The following is a 20861-nucleotide window of genomic DNA, read 5'->3' as shown; positions in this document are numbered from 1 at the left end:
GTGTTGTTGTTTTTATTTTCTGATTAGGATCACACCCTTGCAAGCAACGCTTTCGGTACTATACCGAATAATTTTACTTGTTTTTTGAAAATAAATTACGACTACTACTACAGCTACTACCACTCAGCAGTCATAAATAGGTTACATAAAATCAAACAGAGATACAGGATGATAAAATCAAACAGAGACAAAGACATTAAGGACATGAAATAAAGACACATTAAAAAAACACCAAAAATTTAAAGACTATAATGAAAAGAGAAATCACCAATGCAACAGCACAAACACATTAAAAAAAAAAAATATAAGACACAAACTTACCAGACAGGCGGCCATCGCTTTTTCGCCACTTCAGCCTGATTTTCAGGAAGTAACTGCTTAAGCACCTTGGGGGCTTTCCTGCAAACCGTGTTATAATTGCAAGCCAAATATGTTAGACACCAATCCGACAGTTGCTCAGCATTGTGAATCTAAAATAAACAGAAAAAATAACAATTCACAGTATTTATTCACAGCCTTTTCATTTTTAAATGACAATTTTGGCATAACGTCAACTGAACATATACCAAATCCTACTCTTCATATATGGTGTGTTCGAGCTCACTTAGTATGTCTATCAAGAAAGTGCAGCTTAGATTCTTTAAGAAATTAAATAAAAAAAAAACAAGTTTTTTCAACTGAAAGTAAGGAGCGACATTAAAACTTAAAACGAACAGAAATTACTTCGTATATAAAAGGGGCTGCTTCCTCATCAACGCCCCGCTATTTACGCTAAAATTTGACTCTTTCTCTCAACTCTTCTTTTTAAAACAGTAAAAAACTTTAGCGTAAAGAGCGGGGCGTTGATGAGGAAGCAGCCCCTTTTATATACGAAGTAATTTCTGTTCGTTTTAAGTTTTAATGTCGCTCCTTACTTTCAGTTGAAAAAACTTGTTTTTTTTATTTAATTTCTGAACGTTTTTGAATCAATGTATGTTTTGATTTCGGCTCTCCGCAGAGAAATAATTGAAACGAAATTTGCATTTTTTTTTTTTTTTGGTTAAATGGCTTTCTCAGAATTTTGATCGAATGATTTTGAGAAAAAAGAGTGGGGGAGGAAGCCTAGTTGCCCTCCAATTTTTTGGTTAATAAAAAAGGCAACTAGAACTTTTTATTTTTTACGAATCTTTTTATTAGTAAAAGCTATACGTAACTTATAAACTAGCTTACGTAAATAATTTTTTATTCTCATGTTTTTATTACACATATGAGAGGGTTCGCCCCCTCGTCAGTACCTCTCTCTTTACATTAAATCTTAAATTTTGTCCCAATTCATTAAGAATGACCCCTGAATCACAAAAGCCGTAGAATAAATAGTTGACATTACTAAAAATACTTTAGCGTAAAGAGCGAGGTATTAGGAGGAGGTGAGCCCCTCATATGGGTAATAATTTCTGTTCGTTTTAAGTTTTAATGCTGCTCCTTACTTCCAGCTGAAAAAAACTTTTTCATATTTATTTTTTCATTGTTTTTTTTTTTTTTAATAATGCTAGTAAATCCTGCGCTCCCTTCATGGAAATTTTCTTCCCCCATGACAAATTCCTCGATGGAAAGTTCCCCCAGTATATCCCCCTCTTTTCAACCCCTCCCCCCAACCAAAAAATCCTCCTGAAAACACCTGTACACTTTCCAATAACCATTACTATAAGTGAGCACTGGTCAAAGTTTGTAACTTGTAGCCCCTCCCACGGGGACTGTGAAGGAGTAAGTCGTCCCCAAAGACATAGTTATAAGGTTTTTAGACTACGCTGAATAAAATGGTTATCTCAGAATTTTGATCCGTTGACTTTGGGATAATAATTAGCGTGGGAGGGGGCCTAGGTGCCCTCCAATTTTTTTGGTCACTTAAAAAGGGCACTAGAACTTTTCATTTCCGTTAGAATGAGCCCTCTCGCAACATTCTAGGACAACTGGGTCGATACGATCACCCCTGGGAAAAAGAAAAAACAAAAAAAAAACAAACAAATAAACACGCATCCGTGATCTGCCTTCTGGCAAAAAATACAAAATTCCACATTTTTGTAGATAGGAGCTTGAAACTTCTACAGTAGGGTTCTCTGATACGCTGAATCTGATGGTGTAATTTTCGTTAAGATTCTGTGACTTTTAGGGGGTGTTTCCCCCTATTTTCTAAAATAACACACATTTTCTCAGGCTCGTAACTTTTGGTGCGTAAGACTAAACTTGATGAAACTTATATATTTAAAACCAGCATTAAAATTCGATTCTTTTGATGTAGCTATTGGTATCAAAATTCCATTTTTTAGAGTTTTGGTTTCTATTGAGCCGGGTCGCTCCTTACTACAGTTCGTTACCACGAACTGTTTGATCCACTGACAACAAAAAGATTTCATCTTTGAATACATTTACTGAATTGCCACACAAAAGGCATGACACTCCAGATTTAAGACTCCAAAACCGTGATTCCCAACGTGGGCGCGTGCCCCACCAGTGCGGCACAGTAATATATCGGTCGATCTTGGGCAGGACGAGCAACTTTGGGCTGACTACACTTTAGAGCCTTAGTCATAGGCAGCACAATAGCGCTTATTAAGTAAAGAGCGATGTGGGCAGAATGTATTATTTATTTATTTTTTATTTTCTTAGATCTTAGGCCAGGGCACTTCGTATCGAAGGAGCTGTCGTAAAAACTTCAAAAAGGGCTCATTCGATTGGAAACTGAAACAAATAGTGCCCAATGACAACTAGTGCCAGAGGGTGGATATCCCATCCCAACCTCGTATTTTCCCGAAATGCATCTGGTAGAAGTTTGAGATTGCCATTTGTTGTCGTAGAAACTTCTAAAAAGGGTTATTCGATTGGAAATTGAAGGGGCTAGTGCCCTTTTTATAGTCGAAAGTGGCTAGAGGCCAACTAACGCCCCTACCACGCCCACCGTTTCTAACACATCCAATCAAAGTTTTGATACAGCCATTTTTTTCAACGTAGTTAAAAGTCCCAGAAATTATGTCTTTGAGGATGACAACCCCCCACAGCCCTCAGGGCAAAGGTTTTAAATTATGCCATGGGGGTAAATAAAGTCTTTCGAAGAAAGGGTGGTCGTATAAACTTCAGATTGGTAATCAGAAGTTCTAGTACCCTTTTTAAGATTCAAAGTGATCTGAGGACATATGCCCCCCCCCCACCTCGTATTTTCCTGAAATGCATCTGACAGAAATTTTGAGATGGCCATTTCTTGTAGTAGAGACTTCTAAAGATCCGCCAATTGGGAATTGAAGGGAATAGTCCCCTTTTAATAGTCAAAAATGATTGGAGGGCATTTCCCAAAATCAAAATTTTGAGATAGACTTTTTATTCAGCGTAGTTGAAAGGTCCGGAAATTATGTCTTTGAGGGTGACAGCCCCCCCTCCCCACAGGCCTCAGGGCAAGGGATTTAAGTTATGTCCTGGGGGCATGCAAAATTTTTATAGAAAAAATGGTCGCATAAACTTCGGAGGGGCTCTTTGCATTGGTAATCAGAAGTTCTAGTAAGACTTTTTCACAGCCATTTCCTCGTCAGTGATAATCAAGTATGAGGGAATCCACATCGAGAAGTTTCTCCCTCTTCCTCCTCGCTGCTACAACTGCCAAGTTTACGAACATATTGCTCAGCACTGCAAAGCTCTTACTCGCTGTTCGCGCTGTGCGGAGACAGGACATTCAAAAAAGCTGGAAACCCGTGTCAAAATAAAATGCAGTATGCACTGTGCAACCAGGCTACCCATCTGTATTAAGGCTACAAATGTCCTGTCGCACAGAAATTTATGAATCTGGCTGGTAATTCTTGCCGACTAATTACTGAAAAATAAACACTCGAAATAAGGGGGCATTTCCGTTGGGGGGGGGGGGTGAATTTCCCGGGGGAATACGCCACACTCCAGGAATACTTCATCCATAATCCCAAATATTCTGCACTATCTATAGACGGTTCTTTACAAAAAAAACTACAAGATTGAAGTTCATAGGTTTTGTCACATCTTTTTTTTTTTGGACCCTGTCAAGTTGACTTGAAGTTAGAATTACGGGAGACAGAAAGAGGGAAAAAGAGATAGAGAATGAAAGAGACAAAGAGAAAGGGGGAGAGATACCAATAAAAAGAAAGGGGGTAGAGTGGTTATGTTACATTTTACAAATTTAGTATGATATGCTGCAAAATATGATGCGGCTTGGCAACCGGATAGGGGCCAAACGAAATGACAGACATATTCGAGTGGGATGGTAAGGGCTTCATGGGAGTAGGCAAAGGGTGAAACTCTGAACTGAGTAAAGTGGGTATAGAGCATGCGAAGTATGTGGCACAGATCCCGTCTCAGTTCAATATAGGAACTAATTTACTTTACGAGATTAGAAAAAAATCGCAAGAAACAAAAATTAAATAAATAACGATAAAAGATGAGAAAAAGTAAAATACCTGAGATTCTTCAAGGAGCATGAGACACTCCATAATGACGTCACTCCCTTTTTCTAACATCATGCGGAGTTCAGCCTCAACTTTATCTTCAATTAAATGTGTTAAACGAGGTAAACAAAAGCGATTGGCTAATTCTAAAAGTGGAAGGCAATCAGATACACAAACAAAAGGAATTTGGTCCGTATAGAAATAATGTATCAGCTGACGAAAAGTAAACTCTGAAACGTCGGGCATTTGAACCTGAAAAGATATAAAGGCTATTCAGGCATTTGAACCTAAAAAAATATATAGGATATTCGGGCATTCGAACCTGAAAAGATATAGAGGCTATTCGGACATTTGAACCTGAAAAGATATATAGGCTATTCGGGCGTTGGAGAAACAGAGGGTATTTGTGTTTTTCAAAGGTCATATAAATAAGGTCCAGTCTTGATGTTTTCATACATTTTAGTGTCAAAGCATCGTATTGTCTTTTGAAGGTTCATTCATTTTTTGAAGGAACATTCTCTCCAATAAGGGTGAGTTCTAAAAATGACAAAAAAAAATTCTCCTTCGAATGTTAAAATTAGTTTGGGGAATCGAATGAACCACACTTCTCGGAAGGAAAACCAACACAAAATGGAACATTAAGAACTTGAATCTCTCGAGAACTTTAAAACTCCCGACTTTAAACTATAAAACTTAAGAACATTTACGCTCAATGTTCAAGAAATTTCAAAGATTTTATATAAAAAGTAAGATATACCAGATATTTTGGGTTCAAAAGAAAACATTGACTCCCGATAAATGGGAGCTTTACATTGGGAAGCCTCCATTACTCAAAACAAGATTAAAAATTAAAATCATTTTAATGTGAACCACAAATGGGTGCATAAGTCATTCACACTTTCGTTGTAAAAGAGGTACATGTTGCCGCATAGATCACTGGACGATTTAAAAAAAAAAAAATTTTTTTTCAATGAATTAATTGTGATTTTTATTCTCAAGATTACAAAATTACACCAAAATAAAATTTCAATCTTTAAACTCTGTAACAAAAATAAATGAAACAATCAATCAATTTATCAATACCCAAAGGAAAAATCTATTACAAACGTAAAGCGGTTACTAAGCCCAAGAAGCTTTGTTTGTAATGGGCCAAAAACAAATAATAAAGTTCACTCCCCCTCCACATTATTCTGGGGGCCTTGGTTTCAGTTTTGCTTTACTGAAAACTAAATATTTAAAAAAAACATCGACTGTCCTATAATTGTTGCTTCGAAAAATATGTTATTATTGAGATTTCTAGGAATTAATATCCTCATTTATTAAACAATCAAACTAGATGTGGCTATGTTACGCTATATTAAGTATAACCTTCCAAACTTAAACAAGACCTTTAATACTAAGCTAAAGTAAAAACCCACAAAACCATCATAACCATTGTCTAAAATCATCTCAATTATCAGAAGCAAAAAATTTAAAATGTATAATGGATATTTAAGCTCTGTCCTATGGTGGCGTGGTGGGTTTGACCTGAGCTTGGTAATACGAGACCCAGAATTCCGACCCGGTCGCAAAAACACACTACAAGGCAGCGGCAAAGAACTTAATAGCAAAGAAGCGTCGTTAATTTGATGCAATAGAAAACAGATTTTGGCTCTGCTTCAGTGTGGAACGTTATTTAGCAAAGTTCATAGATCTGTTTTCAAAATTGATCGATGTCTCATCTAGAAATTCTATTTTGTTGCTGCTACATTGACTTGTCCATAATGTTACATAAACTTACGTAACATAAAATATTAACTATGTTGCTGCTACATTGACTACTTTTTTGAAAGGGTAATTTCTTTTAATGGTAAAGTGACTTATGCGTCCCCTTCCCCGGATAAACCGAACTGACTACACGGAATAAAACTTTTACGCATCGAAGTCTCTCCTATACAGTCTGGGCCACGAGCAGACCAACAAATTCCACTCGCGGTCCACTCAGAACGTCCTAAAAAAAATACATAATATATTATTGGTTCGACACTGATCAGAGATATCACGATTTTAAACAGTTTTCTCCACTTTGCATAAAAACATAGAAAATCTTGAAATTTTATGCTATACATCACAACAAAATCTTCAAAAGATTGTTTTACAAAATTGATGTTGCTACTGTTCGGTGATATCTAAATTGTTCCATTTCAATTATTCTTCTTAATTTTTTGAATTTCTAAAGCTTATTAGTAGGGCATTAATTTTAGCAGAGCTTGAAAAAAAATAAAACAATAGCAGACCCTATGATAACATAAGCAGAAGGAACAAAGATTCTATTCGAATCAATCAAATACATAGAAAACCGCAGCAGTTGAAAATAATTGAGGGTACATACCCTTTCAATCGAAAAAAATAACAAATAAGGAAAAAAACTATGAGAAATAATAGATAAATGATAGAATATTAATAATGATTATCATCAAAAGAGTCAAGACTTTTAAAAGCTAGAAAAACTAGGACTTTTTTGGTACGGCATTGCTTTCAGCAAACCTAGAAAAGAAAATCATACTATATTGCATTCCATGACAACATCAACGACCACAAAATATATTCCATTAAAATAAATAAAATAATTAGATAAACAAATAAATCAATTTTAAAGACTGTTAAAGATAAACGTCCTTTTGAAAAAACCTGTTACTACTCTAACTTTTAACGAAACAAACTGTCAGTAATAAAAATTAAGTACAATTGACTGTGATGAACTGTTTTAACGCCGGGTAATTCATCTTATTTTATCTATACTATATATAATTTTTTTTAACTCTTCTCAAACAAAACAACAAACTGCCATCTATGATCAATTGCATTTTATAAGAGATAGCACTACAACCTAAGCGATGGCAATTAACAAATATTAGAAAGGGGAACAAAATATATTTTTCAATATTTAGAGGGGATAAATTTTTCACTTTTAGGAAGTTTCTATGAAAATAACTCCAAAAAGATTTTTCAAAACCGAGGAGGGGGGGGCAAGATGGTTTAGAGGAGGCACAACTCCCAGCCCAAATTGACACCGTTATATTGCTTTGATGACGTGCATTTCAATCACTAGTTAGGACCGGGCCCAACAGCCCAGGATGCTACGAGGCCGTTAAGTTCAATTCAAAATTACTAAAACGAGCTACGTCCAGTTTTCCGGAGGCAATACCTTTACACTTTCAAAATGAGGTTTCCAGATCAGTTGATTATATTCTATATCATATAAATAAATGTATATTACAATTATATTTTTATTTATTATTACTCTGTATCATTGTTTTCCTTTCTTTGTTTTATTTTCATATATAATATATATTTATATAGTTTATTTTGTTTATAAAATTCTGTATGCATTTTATTTATATAATTCATATTTATTATTATGTATGTCTCCATATTCACATTACATTCATTACATTATATTTTATATTACATATCGTCAGTTGTGTATCAAAAGGTCGCATCTCCATAATTGTAAATTTTCAGAAAAGCAAAAAAACTCAGTTTTTTTTATTTCCTCTCCGATAACCGTAAAACAAAACAGATTGATATGTTTGATTTTACATTAATTATTCTACTTTTGATTACTTAATTTTATTTTTGATACCGGACTGATGATATATTTTATAAATTAAAATTCGTTGAGTTTTACGTCATCTAAAAATTCATATTAATAAAAATATGGAACATGTAAAATTGACAAGAGTGATAACTGAAACAACGAAGAAGATGCACGAAGGAAATTTCTGGTTTTTGCCCCGTTTTGTCTACCTCTCCTACCTCTACCTCTCCGTTTTGTCTCCTACGAGGGTAAGAAATCTTTTATAATCTTTTAATCGTTTAACTTAAAATCTGTTCATGCTTTAATCTTTATCCGTTAATCCTTTAAAATCATTTAATCGTAAAATCTTTTATAACCTCATTTGTTCAGTGATATAATAAACGCAGGTACTGGGAAAGAACACGATAGACTTAGAAATATGTTATTTGTAGCTATGGAGCGTGTTATTTTTAACCTTGATATTTATTTGACGAGAATGCAAATCCGGCCTGTCTAATCTTGTGAGCAGCCGTTGTAAAATAGACCATAGATTCATTCGGTGTCTGAAAGGCGAATCACTGTCGCCATCTGAAAGACTGACGCCATCTAGCGTTTGATACTAGGCTGCTGCAGACGTCTTTTTAGGTATTAAGAAAAAAAAAAAATGCAGTAGAAATTAAATATTCATTTTTCGAGTGGTACAATACAAGTAGGTAGTGAGAAAGAAGAGGTCCTCCCTCTTTTTTTTTTCGGAATTCTATAGAATGCACTTTAAAGTGTAGGAAAGGATTTAAAATTTAGGAAACATGCCTACCGGATTAAAGTCAACTAACCTACTTAATCTTCCAAGAATTTCCCGAGCTTCCCCATGCCCATCTTGCGCAAACTTTATTTAGTCTTGAAAGAGGAGTTGCTTAGTATTTATCACTTAGAGAAAAATGTTTAGCTTTAGTCTTATAGCTTTGCTGATAAATTATACCAATCACACAATTTCCTTAGAAAATTTTAATACTTTAATTAAGTTACCAGACCCTATGCTCTCATCGGTATTGGTTTTCTTCTCCTTATTTCTATATAAATTGGCAAAGATCCAGGTCTTATAGCTTTCCAATTCTCTTTGATTTATATTTGTTATTAGGCTATATTTTTGAACAAGGTACACAGAACTATGTTATGTAGTCCATATGTTGTCTAAAATATCAAATACCTATTTGGCATTATGTAGTCTAAACGTTTATACTCTCTTTGTTCTCTTTTTTTTTGCTCTATATCTTTTGTTCTATTTACTTTTCCATTGAATAGTAATTTTATATATAAATTCAGAATATTTGATTTTTGCCTCCATCATCTTTATAGAAGTTATTTTGTTTTGTTTTTTAAGTGCAACTTCCCTTGTTTTTAAATACAAAGGTAGCATGGACTAAAAATAATCTACAGGGCAGTGGGCTACTAATATAACTTCAATTGCTATCAATTCCAATAAATGGTGACGTGTGATTCCCATAGCCTTATGCTGTGGTGTGGAGGTACCTTTTCTTGTTGGAAGGATGACATGTTCTCAAAAAAGGGGCATTTTGTAGGGTGTTTAAAAAAATAGAAACAAAAAAGCCAGCGAATGACAATTTTTGAGGCAGGAAATTCATACCCGAACATGAACGTCGTCCTCAAAGATTCACTAAAGGTCATGTCCAATCTTCATTTTGAACACGAAAAAGAAAAGATTAGATATTTTGTTAAAGGACAGTCACGTATTTCCAAACAATTTTATGGACGTGTTTGTGCTGCTATCTTCAATTCCTAATTTACTGTTGTTAATCTTAACCCTGTCCATTCCAAAACAAAGACTTGGGATTTCTCACCCGATTTTATGGTTTATGTTATGTTGTTATCTCATGCCATAACTAATTATACATCATAGAACATAAGTATGGTTGTCAGAAGCTATTAGAGTAAAGTCGTAAGTCAATTATTTAACCTTTAAATGAAACGATTCAGCAAAACTTACCACTTTAGCTGATGACTCTCTGAAATGCCCATCAAACATAGCCTGCATGACTTCACATCTTGTCATCAGAAGAGGACGATGGGCGGACACCTCTCCATCTTCTAGTTGAAATTTTATATCCGTAAAAAGACCTCGATCCAAACATACATCGTGGAGACGTCTTTTCAACACCTAAAATTCATTAGTTGTTTATAAAAACGAAGAGAAATAAATAATTTTTGAATCAAATTGAAACATTTTCTAATGTCATAAGGCGTGTCTAAATAAATAATTTCTGAGACCACACTGGCTAATCATGATAAAACATAAAATCACGAAGAAAGGAAGAAAACGAGTGCCTAAAATACTTGTTATTATTCCACAGTGTGCTTCACTATTTATTATTTTTTGTGTAAATTAAGGATTATAAATAAATTGATTCCAGCGTAACCGTAAGCGTTTTTCATTTGTTAATTAAATTCAAATCAAATTACTTACTGCAGAAATTTTGGTATAAAGTAGCCTACTCATGAGCAGTATTCTCATTGGATTCTGGAATTAACAAACCTGACACCACATTTTTCAGTTACTAAAACAACAGACACAAAATTTAAATAGACATTTTGTAAGTTTTGAAAGTTATAATAATTAAATGACCGAATCTGTAGTTCCGTAATTTATGGCATTTTCTGACAGTTTGCGTTCATGAACAAAAAAATTATAGCTTGGTCAGGTTGACCCACTGGCGGATCTAGGGGGGCCGGAGGGGACCCCAAATATGGGGCCCTTAAATCATTGTGACCTGGGGAGCCATTGCAATTTTTAATGTTTTAAACATTAAAAATACCTTTTCTTTTCCTAAAATCCGTTAATTAAAAAAACATATAATTATAATAAGAATTATGTAGGGTTTCCAGTTTCCTTAAAATGAAAATATACCTCAACTATCAATGGAAATACCTAGTTCATAAACGATCCATTGTTTGGAGACCGCCAAAAGGCTTATTAGATATTGAATCACATTTTTTTTTATATCTATTTAATGCTTTCCAACTCAGGACATGCAATTGCGTCAGCAGCTTTTCCTCACAAAGACTTTTGAAGAGAAAGCGCTTTCAACAGACTTTGGAAACATACCAAAATAATATGATTTTTATGGTTATTACAAAATAAGGGAGGGAAATGCGGATATTCTTTTTTGCTGAATATAAGTTTGGGAATCTATATGGATTGTTGAGTTGCATGTGGAGAAATCGTGAAGTGATCTATAAATAGAGTTGTAAATAAATAAACTAACCTTCAAAGATTAAACAAAAGGGTAATTTCTGCCCCGAACACGCTTTGAAAGTACACTATAATACTATAATTGAAGACTGAACACTTTAAATGAAATATGATTCTTTAAATTGCTTAAGTGGAAACTTTCTCAGCCATATACGTCTTAAAAAATAAGGAAAACCCGAAAAAAAACTTTCTCGCATGCTGACCAGTCTTCGTTTCACAGGTACGGATTTCCTGAATAAATGTCTTCAGCCGGGAGTGCAATGCGTGGGTGGGGGGGATCATCCAACGCTTCCGTGTTCACCCCCCAGATTTCTCAAGGTACCCATTTAGAGCTGAGTCAACTCTGATTGAGCTTACAGGGTCATACCATTCACCCCCGTCTCAAAACAAAGAATCAGCGACAAGCGGACTCGAGCCCCTGACTTGAGGATTACAAGTCTGGAGCGATAGTCACTCAGCTAAGACAGGTGGCTAATCTTTTTCAATTTTTAATGAAAAAGACATCCATATACAGTTAGCCTATGTAGTTTTATGCTTAGCAGGCACCAAACTTGAAAATAAGAAACGTGCGTGAAAAATCGGTAGAAAATGAGCGAAAATGTCATTTGGAGCTCTAGGAACTGCACCTTTCCTGATTGCTGTAGCAAAAGACAGACACTGCCATAACTGAACCTTGCAGACCTATTGACCATAACAATTGTACCACCTATTGCTTGTTGCACTGCTTGACCATCAGCTGGAAATCAATTAGGTATTACAACCGTTTGGTTAGGCTTACTTGTAAACAAGAAAAGTTTCCGCTTGTTTCTTTTCACGATTCAATGTGGCAACAATGGAGAGAATTTACGTAACGAAAAATCAAGAATTGTATAACAACCAAAAGAAAACAAATTCCGGTTTTCATGCATGAAGATTGAAGAGACATGCGATGGAGCCAGGGGACAAAATGTTTTTTTTTTATTTTGATGTCCATGGTAATTGACTGAAATTCTTTTCTTTGAAAATGCTCTTATCTTCTGTATTAGAACCCGATTTTGGACACCATACTATTGGACTAAAAGCACTAAAATTTTTGCGTAGTTTTTATCTAATTTTTGTATAGTTTTGTACGTTGAACAAATTTCATTCTCTTATTTTGGTAGTTCATTACGGAATTATTAACCTAATTCAGGGAATCGATTTACCAAAAAGACCAATTTTAGTTTTGAGCTCTACAAAAAGTCACTAAAAAAATATTAACGACTATGTCTGCGCTAAAGAGGAAGTGGAATCTTTTGTTTTTTTTTTTGCTATATAAGACTGAAGTGTGCCAATATTAATTTTGTATAAATATTATTTCACAAAAGCTTTTGAAATGACACAATAACAGAGAGCCTAATACACATTTACATAAAATTATTACTTTGACCAAGTACTGGGTCTACCCCCAAAAAATACGTAAGGAATCTAACTTACTCATCAAGTCCACACAAACGTAGAGCTGAAATCAGATTCTTTTCGCTATATAAGAACAGAAGGGTTAATAACATATCTCCAAACGAAATTACTTCATGAACTCCCTTTTTTGGTACATCATCCCTCAAATTCCATAAGGCGTTCCCTTGAAAATATTAGTTCCCAAAATAAATTACTTAAGAATACGAAGGATATCAGATTTTTGCCTTTTAATCAGAGAGGACATCAGGTTTTTGCCCTTTCATCAGGACATTATATTTTTGCCGTTTGGACCTATCTAAGGTTCATACATGAAAACTTGAATTTTCTAAGACTTATACATTTTAAACGTTTCAAAATCATGAAGTTTAGGGCATTATCAATTTTTTTTTAGTTTTGCCAAGTTCAGCCGTAGAAATAAATAAGTAAAACTGATTAGTTAAGTTTGACAGCGTTTCTTGTCCGTAAAATTCCAAACACTAACAAGCTGTTGATTCTCAAAGACAACAACACCTTCAAAGAAAAGTACACCCTCAAAAGAAACTATACCCTCCCAAGCTGTTTGGAACCGTACTATTAGCATAACCGTATTTGGAGGTATTTTTCATAAGATTTGGATTGATAAGTTTTTAAGATAAAATTTGTTATACCTTAAATCGATTTTTTATATCGAGTTTTATATTTATCAAATTTTTTATGAATTCTAATTTTTTTAAATATATTGAGTTGCGTAAGTTTCCACTTAACCACTTCAAACAACTAAAATTTATTTTCACTGTCCTTGGTACTTCAAAAGATTTTTAATGTTTCGCCTCAACAAAGTGGCACCCTTCAGCAGACAAAATGTATTCTAAAAAAGGATCACTCACCTGTCTGAAAGTTTTCTTTACATCCCTATTCAAGAAGTCTTCTTTTGTTTGGATATTAGTGAGGTATTGGTGAAGCTCATGAAGTTCCAGGTACTCAGCAACAGTTTTTACTTCCTGTCAATGATTTAAAAAGAATAAGAAACTGGATTAAAACAAACATGTTGAAACAAAACATAATTTGTAAACAGTTTTGCTACAATAAAGAAATCTTAATCAGGAATACGTACTTAGATAATGAGGTTGTCATACTAGTTTTAGAGGGCTTGTATGTTTCTTAAGTCCTAGTAAACTAATAAAACCTAAAGAGAATAATTTTTGGTATGAGGCAGTCATTCTCAGCAGGAACATTCGGACCACACATTTGGTAACATTACAATTTTATAAAATAGCACCACTAGCTACATTATGAAGATCATTACCCATACATCCACCCCCTAAATCCCTTCACGTCTTTACCAATATCAGCATTGAAATCATATTGCCGATAGCATCAGTCGTTCAAGAGACTACACATAGGCAAGTACGCAAAGATCCTTTTTTTTGGGGGGGGGGGGGTTATCCAAAAAAAACATATTTTGGATATTTAGCGCCCACAAATCCAAGAAAAGGTACTTACGTATTATATTGATCACACTTGGACAATGTCACTTGGAATAGAGCCATTAGACCCATTTTTTTTTGCAATGTAAAGTGATAGTGGTAAGCTAAATCTCGGTATTAGTAAAATCTCATCTCGAATGGCCCCTAACTAGACACTGAGTTCTTCTTTGACTAGATCTGTTCCTTTCCTACATAGCATAAATACTACTACTACTACTACTACTAATAACTCGCTGCAACACCAAGCCGCCTGAGGCCAACACAGCTACGCACGCTCCTCCTCCAACCTAATCTATTCACAGCTTCCCTCTTTACACCCTCCCAGGAAGTTCCCATTTCCTTTAAATCTTTATTTATGACATCCTCCCAACCCAGACAAGGACGACCTGCTTTCCGTGTAGCCCCAGACGGTTGGCCAAAAAGGACAATCTTCGGTAATCTGTCATCCTTCATCCACAGAACGTGGCCTAGCCATCTCAACCTTTCTTTCATTATAGCCCTAGAAAGCGGGATTGAACCATATTTTTTGTCCAACCTACTGCTTGAAATACGGTCAGTCAGCCGGGTATCATGGACAAAGTAACCTAGTGCACTGATCTAATTTAACCTAAGCTTTCCACAGTCGCTAGACATTGCAAAATAAATTAGTTTTATAGCTAAATTCTGACACTGTCCAAGTGTGGTCGATACGATACCTACTCAAGAAAATCTAGGATTTTGGGTAGGGCCTCAAAGCCTCCCGACCTTTCTAGTCACACACTTTTTATTTGGTCAGCAATAAACAGTATCTAATTTGTTTCAGGTTTCATATGTATAGACGATACGATTCAAGATATTGCCTCAATACAAGATTCGAGTATGAGACAAGACATATTTATCGCATCAATACATATAGTTCAAGAAAATTTTCACTTTAGTTTTAAGAATACAAGGTTAAATCATCTATAATCATCTATATCCTGTTTATTTGATTAGAAAGTTGTTTTGAGAACACTAAAAGAATAAAAAATACAGTTTATTTCCCTGTCCCAGGAAGCTTATCAATTCATTCTTGGTCATATTTGGTAGGTTTAGAATCTAATAAATTCCCAACTAATATTATAGAAATATTTTTTTTTGTATTAAGAGTTTTCTAAGCCCCAGAAAGGTGGTAAACCGGTGGAAAAAGGGCCCCTGCCAGGCTATACGAGTTCACATTGATCATATTAGTCGATGATTTCGGATATAGTCTTAAAACCGAGTTGAGCACTTTTGAATTTTCAGCTTCAGACTCAGTCTTAGATTGTTATCTAGGTCTGAATACCGGTCTTAACCTAAGACTGTTATTTCAGACTTAATCCTAGGCCTAATAAATTCAGTCCTAGATTGTTTCAGGCTAAGTCCTAGACAAAGCCGAGTGTCTGAACCACAGACAAAAGCTATATGATGCAGATGTCCAACTGAGCAAGTTTCTGGTGCCCGAAAATGTCGTGATTGCGCTCGTCTGTCTTCATTTTCTTCCAAAAATATTCTCATGAAAGTTGCCTGTTATAAGTTCGCTTTTCAAAACATTTCATGTTTATAAAACTAATTAAAAGGAATAAAAAATAAAACGTGAAATAAAAATATATTTTCTTCTGATTACTTATCAGTTTTATTCCTATGATCGTTTAATAAATGACGTTCATTAAACATGAACGATCTTTTGAATACATTGATATTTTAATCAACATGGCAACGCTGTCTTTCAACATACAGTACCATCATTGGGTGGGGCTTCAAGGCGCGCCTAATTTCCAACTTCTTTTTTAACATAGCAGGATATGCCAGTTTACACCAGTCGTATGAGATAAGTGTATTTATACATCAGTCGTATATATATTTTTTTCTGTCGTCTGAATGCCACTTATTATTATAAATTTTAGTAGGTGTTTTAAAGCGGCAAACTATTGAAAATAACAGATATGGTATAGGGACAGTTTTAGGGTCTTATTAAAATTCTAGCAAACCCTACACATTGGTTAGAACCTGCTGATGCAAGACAAGGAAGCATGGTATTTCCTATGGTCAGATATTATTCCCACAAACCGAGTCTCTTTGGGAACCTCTGAATCATGCCAACACTATTGAGCTGCTACATCCAAAGCTTGACTTTCCTGTTTCTATCGACTGAATCCAAGGTCGACTGAATCGACCTATCCACTGGGTCGATCAAGCCATAATCCGCTTCTTGCAAGGGACAACAAATCTGACTCCAAAGTTGATATTTATAATGTTCTAGCTGTCTACTCCTCCTTTCTTCCTTTTCTTGATACGCTGGCCTCAAAGATGCTTCTGAGTAATACTCCTCTTGATAGGGCTGTAATACTCCCTTAATTCTCTACCACAACTATTGCATAACTATTCTCGCAAATTACAAAATTAAATTCAAACGATCTGTCAAACTATTGAGAATAACAGAGCTGGTATAAGGACAGCTTTAGGGATACTATAAGTTCTGTTTTCCATTCTCTAAATAAACTATTTGGTATTTTTAATTTGTATTTAATAATCTTTTCGCGAGCAATTCGTGAAAAGTTTGGTCTTATGCGCACAATCAAATTCTATCTTTAACTTTAATGCACGTGGAGGGGGGAGCCGCACTGATTGTCGAACCAACTCGAGAATTCTTCTTAGGCCACACAGTTAAGATAAAACAACGTTAAAAAACAACAACGGGTAAACAAACTCAAATACTACCCCTTATGCGTATCCCTTGTACTTTTCCCAGAAGCATTAAAAAAAACTAATGCCGCAAATGACGTGAGATCCTTACATATCAATACATGAAGAAATGCAACCCATAAAGTAAAAATGAAAATTGCCAAATGAACCTAAGAATTTCTTCTTGGTCATTAAGCTAAGCTTTTTACATCGACTTCTAATATTTCGAAAACTGCCACGAGTTCAGGTTATATTCGTTATACAGATTGTTTTAATTATTCTTTGGTAAATTAAATTAAGTTGCTATACATTTAAATTAAGTTGGGACATTTAAATTAAGTTAATTGATATTTAAATAAAATTATAATAAATTCATAAATATAAATAATTTCATGGATACCTAAATTAAATTTAAATTAATTCGGGTAATCAAATTAAGTCGATGTATTTAAATTAAGGTGCTAGCTAAAAGAGGAAATCACAGCAATTTTAATGCACTTTAAATCTATTATGATAATCAATTTTTTATGGCAAATTTTATGATTTGGTCTTACGCGCATAACCAACTTCTATCTTTCACTTTAATGCACGGCACTAATGGAAAGATGGTGTTACTATAGATACGAACTTTCTAAGAAGTCTAAATCTGTTATGATAGGTACCTTTTTGAGGCAATTTTTATGGTTTAGTCTTATACGCATAACCAACTTCAATCTTTCACTTTAATGCCCGGCACTAATGGAAAGGAGGTATTACTGTAGAAACGAACTTTCTAAGAAGTCTAAATCTATTATGATAGGCAATTTACATCCTTTAGACTGACTACAAAATGTATATTCAATTTAAGAGGAGTAGAATCGTTTCATTACCCTAGTAGAGTATTTTCAACTGAAAATCTTGAGTAGGTCAATTGAATTTCAGAACCAATTTCTTTTATATAAGGGATACAATTTTAATTATCCCGTTCATTTCTGAGCCTTTTTGAATATCAAAAAGATGAGAGTGAAAAGATAGCATGTGCAACCTACTCGGGGGTTAAGGCTGCGTTTCGAGGGCAAGGGAAAGTTAAATTAAAATACATTTTCTAAAAGCACTTACACATTAAAAAATAACTTAAGAAGGAAAATTTTCAGTCAAAGGGCATAGTCAGCTGCTTCTGTATTGAAGTGCCCGAAGATTAAGACATTAAGTTTCGAGACATGGCACCGCCATTTCGCCTGAAGGTTGCAACTAACGTGCACGAAAGTATTAAAAGAAAATTGAAGGTCTGTTATATTAGGTGGTATTCAGCTCTCTTAAATCAATTTTTAAACAGAGTATTAAAGCCCCCCCCCCTCCCCCAACGGCGTTAATTAGTCCTGCAGGTAAAACTTTCAGTCTATGAACCAACATAATGGGATATAAAATCTGAGGTTAACATGATCAAAAAAGAAAATTTTCAGTTAAAACTGCTGGACGCAAAAGCGACGATGTATACCTAAAGTTAAGCGACTCTTTTTCCCTTTTCTTGAAGACACGACTTATCAACTCTTTAACAGACAAAAGTTTTAGTTGGTGGACCTCTAGTTTGGGGCTTTAAAATCTGTAGACAGCTAGGTTAAAAAAAAGAAGAAAAAACCATCAGAGAAGATGCTATTAAACTCACTGCTTTTAGCAACTGAAAATATGTTCTAAGACGTAATACCTCGTAGATACTTTGGTCAATTAAATTACAACCTTCAGATGTAAGAGCAACGGTAAATACCCACACTTAAGCAATTAGGAATAGAGCTATTTATCTCTGTTACAGTTTTGCAAGGTCAATTTCCAACAAGAATCATGGCAAGTCTAATAAAGGCTGCTGAGACTTTGGTGAATAAACTATCGTCGACTAGATTTAACACACTAGCGTTGATTTTAGTTTATTTCCTTAAAATGTGAACTAAGGAGGTGTGAAGTGGAGGCCATGGATAAAATTGCTGAAGATCTGGAAGATGCAGCTAGACTGTAGAATAGTAATATATTGTACCGGCGTGTTAATAAATTGAAAGGGAATAGTCAATCTCAGTCAATCTTGACCGAGTTAAATATAGAAACCCGGCCACAATTAGTCAGAAGGAAAGAGCAAGAGAGAGATGGGCAGAACATTTTGAGAACGTGCTGAACCTTAATGAAGTTACAGGAAACGATATAAAAAAAAAATTAAAAAGTTTGGGCCACTTTGGATGTGAAAGAAGATTTATTTTGTGAGGAAAAATTAGTGACAGCACTAAAAAAACTAGAAAATAATAAGGCCACAGGGGCTGAATGAATTTTTCAAACATGGTGATTGAGAGGTTAGAGATAGGTCGCTGAAGATTATGCATATGATTTTTGAAAAAGGAGAAGTACCTAGCGAGTTTAGAAAAACTCTAATTAAGCCCCTTCATAATAAAAAAAAAATTATAATAAAGATGATAAGAGTGATTGCGGTAGTTATAAAGGCATTAGCCTCGTTTCTGTAGGACGCAAATTGCTTCGTATGATGATACTTTTTAGACTTAGAGATGTTGTTGATAAAGTTTTAAGAAAAGAACAGTGTGGTTTTAGGAAGGGTAGATGATCAAGTTTCCACTCTTAGATTAGTAATTCAGAAGTGTCTGAGTGATCAAACGCCTTTAGTCCTCAGTTTTATAGATTACGAAAAAGGGTCTGATTCAACTGATTGATAAGCTTTAACGAAGGCCCTATCCTTGTTTGGTATACTTGACAAATACATTAAAGTGATTAGTGCTATGTACGAAATAACAATGCTCCGGTTAAGGTAGTGGTTGGTTTCGTGTAAAATCAGGAGTTACACAGCGTTCCGTTCTATATGGCGTCTCCTCATTTATATGGGTGGTTCTAATGGACTGTATCCTTAGGAGCACAGCAAAGTCAATGGGAGAAAACAGAATCCAATGGGGAAGTAAAACTCTCCTAAACTTAGATCTTAGATTATGCTGTTGATTTAAGCATCCTAAATGAAAATATCAAACAGTTAGGGTAACGAACTGTAGTAAGGGGCGACCCGGCTTAATAGTAACCGAAACTCTAAAAAACGGTTTTTTCATACCAATGTTTACATTTAAAAAATCGCATTTTTATGCTGATTTTAAATACGTAAGTTTCATCAAGTTTAATCTTACCTATCAAAAGTTACGAGCCTGAGAATATTGCCTTATTTTAGAACATAGGAGGAAACACCCCCTAAAAGTCATAGAATCTTAACGACAAATACACCATTACATTCAGCGTATCAGAGAACCCTACTTTAGAAGATTCAAGCTTCTATCTACAAAAATGTGGAATTTTGTATTTTTTGCGAGAAGACAGATCACGGATGCGTGCTTTCTTTTTTTTCTTTTTTCAGGGGTGATCGTATCGACCCAGTGATTCTAGAGTCGCGAGAGGACTCATTCTACGGAAATAAAAGTTGTAGTGCCCTTTTTAAGTGTCCAAAAAATTGGAGGGCACATAGGCCCCCTCCCACACTCATTTTTTCCCAAAGTCACCGGATCAAAATTTTGAGATAGCCATTTTGTTCAACATAGTCGAAAAACCTAATAACTATGTCTTTGAGGACGACTTAATCCTCCACAATCCCCGGAGGAGGGACTGCAAGTTACAACCTTTGACCATTGTTTACGTATGATAATGGTTATTGGGAAGTGTACAGACGTTTTCAGGGGGATTTTTTCGCGTTGAGGGGGGGTACGTGGAAGGATATTTCCATGGAGGAATTTATCACAAGGGAAGAGAATTTCCACGAAGGGGGTGCAGGATTTTCCAGCATTATTTAAAAAAACAATGAGAAAATAAATAAAAAAAAGTTTTTTCAGCTGGAAGTAAGGAGCAGCAGCAACTATTTATTCTACGGCCTTTGTGATTCAGGGGTCATTCTTAAAGAATGGGGATAAAATTCGAACTTTAGTGTAAAGAGAGAGGTACTGACGAGGTGGCAAACACTCTCATATGCGTAACAAAAATATAGTATAAAGAAGTTTGTTACG

The 20861-nt window shown here is 34.9% G+C and overlaps 1 protein-coding gene across 9 annotated transcripts in view; it reads right to left on the bottom strand.

The window, feature by feature from the left end:
• LOC136026982 (rho-related BTB domain-containing protein 1-like) overlaps positions 1-20861 on the bottom strand; it is a 218748-nt gene that overhangs the window by 15767 nt on the left and 182120 nt on the right. For all 9 annotated transcript variants that reach the window (XR_010617465.1, XM_065703854.1, XM_065703855.1 and 6 more), the window contains 4 exons: positions 13570-13683; positions 10004-10174; positions 4452-4691; positions 322-470 (listed from right to left, as the gene is read on the bottom strand). Coding sequence is in view for 8 of the 9 variants with exons in the window: in XM_065703854.1 (XP_065559926.1) it covers positions 322-470; positions 4452-4691; positions 10004-10174; positions 13570-13683 (674 nt within the window). In the remaining variant the exon portion in view is untranslated. The remainder of the gene's footprint in view (positions 1-321; positions 471-4451; positions 4692-10003; positions 10175-13569; positions 13684-20861) is intronic.

Source organism: Artemia franciscana, chromosome 5, assembly GCF_032884065.1.
Source record: "Artemia franciscana chromosome 5, ASM3288406v1, whole genome shotgun sequence".
Taxonomy (NCBI): Eukaryota; Metazoa; Arthropoda; class Branchiopoda; order Anostraca; family Artemiidae; genus Artemia; species Artemia franciscana.
The sequence above is the reverse complement of the archived record's forward strand: the minus strand, read 5'-3'. Positions and strand labels throughout refer to the sequence as shown.